Source organism: Seriola dumerili, unplaced genomic scaffold (assembly GCF_002260705.1).
Source record: "Seriola dumerili isolate Sdu_G_001 unplaced genomic scaffold, Sdu_1.0 BDQW01000169.1, whole genome shotgun sequence".
Lineage (NCBI taxonomy): Eukaryota > Metazoa > Chordata > Actinopteri > Carangiformes > Carangidae > Seriola > Seriola dumerili.
In genome coordinates, this window is record NW_019174424.1 from 3,059,200 (window position 1) to 3,069,765 (window position 10,566).

The window sequence follows — 10,566 nt, forward strand, 5'->3', positions numbered from 1 at the left end:
ATGAGTAAAACAAAAAACATGCCAAATACATATGTGGGATTACTGGGAACCCAGCCCAGTAAAAATGATAACAAACAAATAGAGTTGTGAACCAGTAAGCGCACTGGTCAGCCATGACAACAGCTTTTAAATTGCAGTCAGCGTGGTGCTTTTTCGTGTTTTTCCAGTACAATCACTTTAACTTGCTGGCTGTGGGAGCCTTAGAGAAACCGAACATGTAAAGGTAGACTTCACAAGAGTAAAACGATACAATCTTTCACCCAGAAGCCTGAAAAGGTGTAACTTTGAGACAGTTTTGTAAGCTCACAGTGTCTCTCCAAACAGCTCAGATGGGTCAGGATGAGAAGGTTTAAAGGATGTTCATCTTAGCAGAAATGCTCTGGTCTTGGGTGGTGATGACGCTACACTGCTGGGCTCTTCATTGACTCCTGTCTTGTCTCCTGTTTCGCAGATAAGTCACATGGCTTTGGGGCCGAATAAAGAGACAAACAATCCCGGCGGTTGATGGAGATGTTTCGCAGACATTCGAAATTCTAGTATCCCGTATGACAGAGCATTTATAGATCAGTCAGTGAAGTAGTTGCTCTAATAACCTTTCTACAGATTAATGAAAATGAGTTTGCGTTTAAGTGAGATAGCAGGGGGCTAGAGATAAGCAGAGAAAGGACGCAGAAGAAACTGCATGTATGAGTGTCTAAGTGTTAACCTATCTGGGCTGCCTATAACGGTACAACATGTAAGAGTGCGTATTAAAAAATAAAATTAAAAAAAAAAAAAAAAAAAAAAAAAAAAGGAAGAAAAAAGACGAGTGCTTCAATCTGTCTACCAGCCCAATTAATGTCCACTGAGCAAGAGTGCTGTGGGTTTGAAGCCTCCCATAGCCCTGGTCTGCGCGGGCCTTTTCTGTGTATGCGTGTTAAGTGTACGCACGAGACGCCGTGGGATGAACTCAGGGAAGTGAACAGTCGTCAGGCCCGTCGCTGTTTGAGGCGGTGTCTGAACCCGCCGCGTCGGAGAGGACGCGACCTGAAGTGACGATGACTGCCCTTCGCTGCTCTTCCTCGCCGACACAACCCTTCCCCTGGGTGCCCTCAATGTGCTGGATTGCCTAAAGGAAGGAGGAGGGACATACGTGATGTGAGTGACGACAGCCCCCTCTAGTGTTCACATCTACCAACCTTTTCAACAAGAAATGGTTCATGACTCTGCTTTTGACATCCTTGTATTTGCGTCTTACTTGAACAATGGTGTCCAGGTTCTGTCGAGATGTGGACACTGTATTGATAACTGATGTCGGGCCCATGGTTACCACAGTGACGTGATGGGATTGAGCGGGCTGGACAGGTGCAGGGACGATGACCGTAGCATGGTGTGTAGGTGCAGGAGGGGTTGCCGGGGCCAACACCTAAGAGAAATAAATACTGATTATACATTCTGTTCATGTCACCATGTCACTCTGATAACAAGTGAAGTAAATGGACATATTATAAATCTGCACACAATTCAAAAATATATAATCTATACAAATAGAAACAAGTTAAGACAGTGCATATACATATACACTGTGCACTAATACACAAATAACTGGGAACACAGCTGGACAGCATACGTAATATTAACCAGGCCAGATGTTGGGAATCTCTCATCAAACTGAATTTCATCACCCTTCTGTTTGGGGAAAGGCTCTCACTGTGTGTTATGAGTTGCCTCTAAAAAAAAAACAAGGTTATTGGGCAAGTGGTTGTTTTTACCTGAAATGGCACAAGTAAGGGTCGTTCAGATTTCTCATGAACGTGCCACCAGACAACAACAGGTGGAGCTTCAGATCGGAATGAGCACGACCAAGATGGAGCACTCCACCCCATTGTGGTACACCCACGCAAAAAACAGGAACTCTAACCTTTTAATACCCTTAGCCCAAATCAAAAGGCCGCCCAATGATGCCCAGCTGGCTATATAAATCTAAATTAGTTCATTATTGTTTTGTGGCTAATATGATGCTTGTGTCCTTTATGTTCAGCAAAAGTTAAACCGTGATATTAAAGCAGATCATGTAAAACAGTCTGTTAGCTGTCATGGAGCCATAATGATAGTACAAAAGATGTATTTGAATGAGAGTTCATTTTATTTCCAGTAATTTGTTGTTTGTGGGGTGAATTCATCAGATTACACTGATATCGATTTGAGGTCGTATCACTCAGCTCTGCTTGGGGAGTGTCACATGCCTAAACCAGCGTGTATCAATCAGTGTTCACCACCAACGCCCAGCTGCCACCAGCTTGGGATGGACGGACAGCACACACCGATTGATTTGGCATCGTGTTCAGTTCGGGTTAGCCTGCAGAAACAGGATACTGTGGCTGTCAGGGTAGGAGACGGGCACAGGCAGAAAGATGTGCGAGCTGCTCATTTAACACACTGTAAATGTGCCTTAGCTGTCGACAGCTCTAATTCAGGACACGAAGGGGACTGTCATGTACAACTATGTCAGCGTGAAATCTATAGTACATTGTGAGATTGGATGGATGTGCATGCGTTTTAAAGACATGAGTTTAGGATAATAGAGCCTACAATAAACACTGGTTTTCCAAATATACTGGGCAAAAAATGCATGTGTGTTAAAAAAAAAAAAACACTCAAGCGGACACAAACCTTTAAACATACTTACTGTAGTCCAAAGCATATAGTCAATGAGGAATTAAATAAATTTGACAACTGCCCTTTAATGTAGCTCTAAAAAGATCCATTTTTCTTTAGGCATGAAATGTGTGAAGTTAACCAATTACACAAAAGTGAAATTCATCACCACAAGCATGATTCTCAAAAGGATTCTTCTGTTTATGCGTGAGTCAGACTCGTATGCAAATGTTTCAAACCTGTGGGCTATGAGCTGGAGTGAGGTCCCTCTCCAGCTGCTTGTGCTGCTGCAGACGAACAAGGCTCTGTGGCTGGGCCTGCTGCTCCTGGACCTGCTGTGCGATCGCTTTCAGTTTCTCTGGGTACAACTGCGCATCCAGGGAACGCATCTGACAAACAGAGCGAGAGATAAAAGTGTTAGTTGCATGTTAAAAAATTACTTGTAAATCGGGTTTGCCTGGACATAATTTCAGCCTAAAAAAAAAATTGTGCCACATGTTGTTCCTTACCTGATCTTCCAGCATCATCCTGACTGACCGCTCTTTCTCCAGCTGCTGCCTCAGCTCAATCATCTCCCTCCGCAAATCTTCGGTCTTCTCCTCCTCCAGGATGTCTGGCGAACCAATCCCTTCATCCTTCTCCTCTGCACGCCTCCTCTTTGGGGAGGAACCACTTAACTCCTAGGGAGAGCAAACAGAAATTGGAAATCTGGTTTAGATCAATACTAAAACGGATGACACAGAAAAACAAGAAAAACCTAATAACAGCTTTGTAAACAGTTTACGGTTTGGCACGGTGATGCCTTACTTGTATGATTCGTTTGAGCTGACTGTTCTGCTGCAATAGCCGCGTCTTCTCCTGCTCCAAAGTAAAAATGTACTCTGCGGTCTGTTGCAGGATGGCAGCCTGGGGAAAACAGAATAAGAATAATGTTAGAGGCCTGTTATGATGGTGAGTTAAAGCCACATCTAACTCATCAACCAGTTCAAATCTCTTTTGGTGACCCACCTTGCTGAGCTTTTCTCCATCACTGTGTGGGATGAGTGTTTTAAGTGACTGGAATCCAGCATTGATGCTCTGCATACGCCGACGCTCGTTGCTGTTGGCAATCTCTCTGCGGATTCGCCTCTCTTGGTCCCGGGCTGTTTCTGGGGTCAGAGGAATGTTGGCCAGACTGGCGGAGAAGGGAGAATAAGAAGGGGCCAAGGAGTTAGTCTGACATAAAGAGAAAATAATGATGGTGAATTTTGTTCTAATTAAAATTTATAAAGGAGTAATATTTTCCTACAGATGAACAATTCAATAAAATGGTATGTTGAAATGCATCCTCAAGTACTATTAAACCAAATCCATTTGTTGGGGAGGTTTTGGTTGATTGCATGTCTTCCTTTGCTTCTTTGGGTCGAGCCAAATTCCCTCAGTCTGCTTCTTCTTACTGCTACTTCAGTTAGCAGTTTCCTTCATTTCTCAGAATGACAACAGACAACCCCCAGTGGATGGGTGGAAAAGCGTTGCTTTCCACCAAAGCTGAGTATATAGAAATAAATATTAGAGGCTAAGTTAGCAAACAAATTCTAAGCACTGGCCTGCCTGTCAACATAATCCTCGCATTCTGAAAATGCACCGTCTGCAAGGCTACCGTCATTGGAGTTCTTAGCATTTCTGCCTTCCAGTTGGAAGTACTTTGTATCCAAGAAATAGTCCCAATAAAAACTATTGACGTCACACTGAGGTAACCAAGACAGAGAGACAGTTTCTAGTTGGGTTTCTATTCATTTCAGTTAGAGCTACATATCTCAAAACCTGAACACAAAAAAATGAAATTATCTGCATGGATAGACAAGTGAGATTTGGATGATCTATTTAATGTTACATCATCAACAAACAACAGAATACACCATGAAATAAGAAAAAAACACAATCAACAACAAGAATTCTGAGTGAATTTGTTCTTTAAATCCACCAATAACGTCTCCTCTGTATGTGTGCATCCTGCAGAGGTAAACACAGTGAGATATTGCAGGAATTAGAGAAAATATTCTTTAACACCAACACAAGAGTTTAAGCCCATGTTGGTCTGCTTGCACTCTGCTGAAGGGTCCTTTAGCAGATGCAGGATGTGGCTTTAGGACTGGACTGATTATGTCACACGACCTTTTAAAAGGGAACAACCTGAGAGAAATCCTTTACATGTGTTCAAGTGTAATATTACTGTGTATGCTCTTCAATCCCAGCTCTGATTTTGAAAAGGTTATGGGGAGTGAGCAAGTTTCCTCCTGTTAAAAGCAGTACATGCGCATTTTACAAGATGCCTTTTATGCACTGCCCATGTTAAAAAGATTTCTGGTGGTAGCTTTGCTATTAACTCCAGCTGACTGTTAAGCGCAGCTCAACATCTGTTCATATTTCCACCCTAAAACTGTGAGGAAAAGCCATTATATACCATTCACTGTAATTCAGCTGAAGGGAAATTCTAGGCAAACTTCCTCTAACATCCCCTGTATCAAGCTCAGTATCTGTGGGACCCTCTCTAGCCAAGCTCTTATCTGTACTGACTCAGCTGCCTCAGTGCAAACACTGGGAACAATTGTGCAGACACAGATGAGAAAAGGAGTGTGTGTGTGGACACACACAGTCACACAAACACACACAAGTACTAACACTGCGGCGGCACAGCCAGCAAACACATCCACTGCCAAAACATGACCAACTGGGCCTGGACTTCACCATATCACACAAACACAAACCACTATAGAGAAAGAGCCTGGGTCCCACTGAGAGTTGGATAAAGCTTAAAACAAGAGTTTAAGAACCAGGCAACTCAACAGAGCTGAACTTATTGGTTGATTAATTGATTAATGAATCAAATCAGATAATTATTTCCAGTATATTGATAATGATGGTCATTTTCAAGCCAAAATGTCAAACAATTAATGGGCCCAGATTCTCAAATATGAGAGGCTGCTTCCTCTTGCCTTAAATTCAACATATTACAAAAGAAGACACTTGGAGATGTAAAGTTGGAGATAATCATGTAGTAATTTTCACTATTTTCTGACATTTTACAGACCAAACTAAATCAGTGTATTAATAAATAATGGAAATATCCATTAGTTATGGGGCTACAAGAAAAATGTAAGCAGTTTTACTATATTCTTATTAATTCATTAGTCAATACAATATTAACACACCTGAAAATAAAGTTGATTTAAGTTTCTTAATTCTAAAATAGTATTAGATGAATTATACATTAGATTATAGATAAAACTGCAACACTTTCATGCACTTTCTGTCCCAGTTCCATTGCTTTTAAGTTTAGTAGCCATTTGAAGTCAGTGTGGGTGTAATAAGGGTTGATTTTAGATTTTCCTCTTGTAGCAATTCTCCGCAGGCTTACTCAGAGGATTTATTAAAAAAAAATTAAAATAAAGGGACTACATTTCCCAGATTGCCCGCGTCACTACGGGCAGCAGCAACAGCAGTAGATCCCTCCGCCTCCCTCTTCTAACAGGGCTGCGGGCAGCGGACGTACAGACGGGCCTTCCGCGACATACACACCCCCTTATTAATAACACCACTTTTAATCTCCCTGCCTCCCTCCCCGCGAACGCCAATTGTCCCTTTGCCGGACACACTGAAGGGAATGTAATTATAATAGCCCGAGAGAGCGCCCTCCGTCAGTCACCACAGTGCCAGACACCACCGCCGTGCTCCGAGCAGTCAGACTTTTCGTGTCCTCCGCCATTACAACAATGCGGCAGGCAGCATGGCAGAGGTGCGGGATAAAAAGACGCAGTGGAGGCGGCTCGATAGCGCGAACTAGACGCTCAGAAACACCAGTAAAACTATCCCCATGTCGAGTGGGGGCGATTTTGACAACAGCTGTACATTTTCACGTTGGTAACAAACCAAAACAAGGCGCCATACACAGGAAACAAACGCCAGACCCCCTCATCACTTTTAGCACAAGCCCTAAGCATGGCCGCACTACCCACAATAACTTCAGGTCGCTCTGAGCGAAATCGGCATCCCTTTTGATGTGTGCGGCAAAAATAGACCCTTTCACACTGTAAGATACCCGCTCGCATAACCTTTGTCTTTCTTATGCAAATCTCAGCATCTGTAGGTGACACTGGGAGATAATTTGAGGATAAATAGAGCGGGGATGCGCTCTGGAGCGGAGTAGCAGCGTGGTGTGCACGGAACCACGTGGTTTATGTTTGTTAGCCACAAAATACATCGATTTCGCAGCCAAATGTGCGAAATAACATTAGGGGGAGGGTGCTGTGGTCTGAGCCGGAGCCCCGACTTGGTCAGCCGCAAGACAATTTCAGGGTTTGATGATAATAAATGCCCGCAGCTCCCCGTGAGTGGGTCGTGTACACAATAACAGATCAGATCAAGCATGTTGCCTCGGCGCCGTCGCTAAGTGCGTGTACTCCAAACAGATGAGTTATAATAAAAATACACAGCATGCTGGGTGAAGTGTATGTATACACACCTACAAAGACCTCCAATCACTTCTTTCTCCGTTTTCCTGAAATGTTGCAAGGAGGGCACCTTCTGAGCTGGTACCATGAAATACTCCATGCTCGCCTCTCGCCAGTTTGGTCCCCCCCCCCTCTCAAAAAAGCAGCAAACAGTCTTGGTAGAATAAAAGAAGAATGATGACGTTAGAGAGCAAAAAATGAGTGATCCGGGTTAAATCCTCAGAGAAGATATGAATCCCTCGGCTGTGTAATGTAGTAGTTTCAGGCTGCTGAGAGTTGTAATGTTACTCGACTTCCAGCTGATGGGGTTCCCTCGTTGTGTGTGGTGCTCTACCTCTCTCTCTCTTTCTCTCTCCCTCCCCTTTGCTTTCTCCCTCTGCATGACCGTGTGCGTGTGTGTGTGTGTATGCAGCTGATCGGATGGCTTTCAAGGCGGGAAACAGCTGGTAGGAGTCACACACTGCACTACCAAAAGCCTCCTTCCGCAGAGACAGGGGACTGCATGTAAACAAAGGACTATTTACACCGACCAGAAAGCGCACATGTGGACTTTAATATGATTAACAGCAAAACATTGAAACCCAGTTTATGATTAAACCTGCATTATACTGTTGAATTAGAGAAATCCTCGGGTCTTCAAGTTAGTAATTATCATTTGAATATCAGTCAGGAATATTTTTCTCTTGCCTCATTAAAATTGATACTACTTCTTATAAGGAGCGCCTATAATTTTAACCCATAAACATTTAAAGTATTCATTTAAAAAATAAGGTTAACGCGTTAATTATATAACCATATAACGCCTGGAATCGATTTTAAACATTTTTATAGCAGTAACCCGAATGTGTATTGCACCTTGACATCACAAATAAAGAGCGGGACTACTACAGGGGCGGATACTCCAACATCTGCGATAAGCGAACAAGAGAGATCAGCTGACGAGTTGGCAGAGCTGCACAGCAACAGCGCACCAGGGAGGGCTTTCAGGGACAGACTGCTGGCTGACACACAACGCGGCTCGACGGGAATGCTGCTGCTCACCATTTTGGGTGTAACAGTGGTACAACAGGACAGGAGGATAAACTGTAGTAACGTCGTTTCATTGGTTCAACTGAAGCTGCCTCGCGTACATGCAGCGAAGCCATAAAACGGGAGCAGAGTTTGATCTTAAACCCGGAAATGGGGTTGGGGGGCGGGGGCGCTTTGTCACCGCGGATGTGCATGTTAGCTTTTATTAGTTAGTCTGCCTTACTGATGCAGCTCTTAAGTTGTCAGGCGTTTACATAATGACGTCTTTTACTGGTTCTCACACAGCTGTTTACATGACTACTTTGCAAGAAAACTTAGAGGACACTTTGTATTCTTAAAATGTAATAAATATTAGCCTATTCAATTTACAAATATAATGTTTAATCCTAATAGACACAAACACTGATACTGCCCATACTATTAAATAGGAAAATAAAATATATGATAGGACATAAAATAAAAAGAATCTCTATGTCGTTGACTACTTGTGGATATGATCTCACATTGGTATTAAATTATCTGTTGAAATGGCCAGATATGTGTACAGTTTACAATACATAGGAATACATTTCAGCCAATTAAAACTATGGATTATACTTTGATTTCATGATAGATAAAGTCTTATTATTATGCAGCCCAGACACTGATTCAAACTTCGGCCTGTAGCCAATAAAAAAGCACCTGAATCAAATCTAGAACACAGCATGAATAGCTTACCAAATGAGACACCAAAATGCATAGGCTGCATACATTAGTTTGCAAAAGTATAAAAGCAGAAAGCATGAGTGTTATAGTGTTACAGTGAGCCACTTGGCCCTGTCACCACTACTCATGTCATTTTCCATGTTCCACGTTTTCATGTATTTCATCATTAACTTGCAAAGCTTCCAAGTCAAATTAACTAAATATAATGCAAACCTGCAGGCAATTTATTTGAAATTAACGTGGGACTGAAATGCTACATATTGCATTACAGTGCATTAGGAAATCTTTATCTTTATAGAATGTAAATGTGAGCTGGTTCATCTTCCTTTTAGAAATACAGAATCGTTATATCTCTGTGGTTTCCCACAAAATGGAAATATAAGGCTTTGCAAATCAATTCTTACTGTTGAATAAAATCTCTGAGGATTCTGAGGTAATTAAATCCTCTCCCAGGCTGCTTCACGCCCTCTAGTGGTAGCATGGTGAAAAGGTGAGGAGGGGTGGGGGAGGGCACTGCTAAGTGCGACAGTACTCTGATGCACAGTTTGCACCCCAGCATCACAGACACACAAAACAGGAATATCTTACAACAAATATAATAGGTATGAGACTGATGCAACATCACATTATGAAAAGTGGTCACTGCACCTCAGGTTGTGTTATGTTGCCTTGAAAAATCATGTATGTAAGTGGTGGTGGTTTGTTTTAGAGGTTGGCACCTACTGCTTACATTGGTATATCACTCAGAACTGACTCACATGTGTGGATGCTTTTGAGTTCCACATTTACAGCAGTCGCTGCCTGAACTGATGGTGCATCAGTGTTAAACACTGAAAAAGTAACAATCATGACGTCATACACCAAACACAGGCATACCGTGTTAGAAAAGAACAACCTTTACACACTGAAAGAAGCGTTTAGGAATGTAGTGCAGATCTCACCACACACCAGACCTTTAGATGTTGTTCATGACACCTTGCAACAAAAAAAACAAATTGTGTGTGTAGCCAAGTTGATATTGTGTTATGATCTGTGATTTGGACTCAACACTTAATTGCTATTATTTAAAAAAAAAACAAGCTACATAATCACGTTTTCTGTTTGAATTTTAAAATCGAACAAATTGCCAGTGTACATACAACATTTTTTCCTGTTCCTACTTATCAGCTGATCATCTTATCGATCAATTGGCTAATTGCTTCAGCACTAATTGCATATTGTATTTGTATAGCACTTCATATCCTTTACATTTCAGAAATGATTTGGAAATGATTGTACTTTTGACTCAGTCGACGGCTGTTTACTTTTTAGATAGGCCTATTGTTGTATATCAAATTACCTCATAGCATGTAAAATTATCTACAACATTAAAGCATATGTAATAATAACCCACCAATAGCCTTGTAATCGAGTAGGCCTATTTTACAGTGCAGTATTGCTTGTATTTTAGTCAAAGCTCTGATAACCTCTTTGACAACTCACCCCTGACATTTCTAAAGAGTGCCGTCCCCAAAGATCAGGGAAGTGCAGTTTTTTCCAGCACATGAAAATATACACGTTCACCAGTGTGAGAGGAGCTACTGTAAGTGTTGTGAGTGAAGACAGATGTGTAGGCCTCATTTTATTTAAATAATTTTACTATTGTTGCATTTGTTTTTTTTTTGTTTTGTCTTTACTATCGCTGTCCTTGTAGGCCCTGTGTGTT

The 10,566-nt window shown here is 42.0% G+C and overlaps 1 protein-coding gene across 1 annotated transcript; it reads right to left on the reverse strand.

The window, feature by feature from the left end:
* Positions 1 to 833: 833 nt before the first annotated feature.
* tfap4 (transcription factor AP-4) lies at positions 834 to 7,491 on the reverse strand. Its single transcript, XM_022752613.1, has 7 exons — positions 7,139 to 7,491; positions 3,646 to 3,811; positions 3,445 to 3,543; positions 3,147 to 3,317; positions 2,877 to 3,026; positions 1,238 to 1,405; positions 834 to 1,108 (listed from the first exon to the last, which is right to left on the reverse strand). Exons 1-7 carry the CDS (start codon positions 7,225 to 7,227, stop codon positions 950 to 952), a joined length of 1,002 nt encoding a protein of 333 aa, XP_022608334.1. The 5' UTR covers positions 7,228 to 7,491; the 3' UTR covers positions 834 to 949.
* Positions 7,492 to 10,566: the final 3,075 nt, after the last annotated feature.

Excerpts from the sequence above, each read along its gene's own strand:
- tfap4 (XM_022752613.1), bottom strand. The coding sequence starts at position 7,227 with ATGGAGTATTTCATGGTACCAGCTCAGAAGGTGCCCTCCTTGCAACAT. Across the intron at positions 3,318-3,444 it reads AGCTCAAACGAATCATACAA|GAGTTAAGTGGTTCCTCCCC; the intron begins GTAAGGCATCAC and ends TGCTCTCCCTAG. Across the intron at positions 1,109-1,237 it reads ACCTGGACACCATTGTTCAA|GCAATCCAGCACATTGAGGG; the intron begins GTAAGACGCAAA and ends TCCTTCCTTTAG.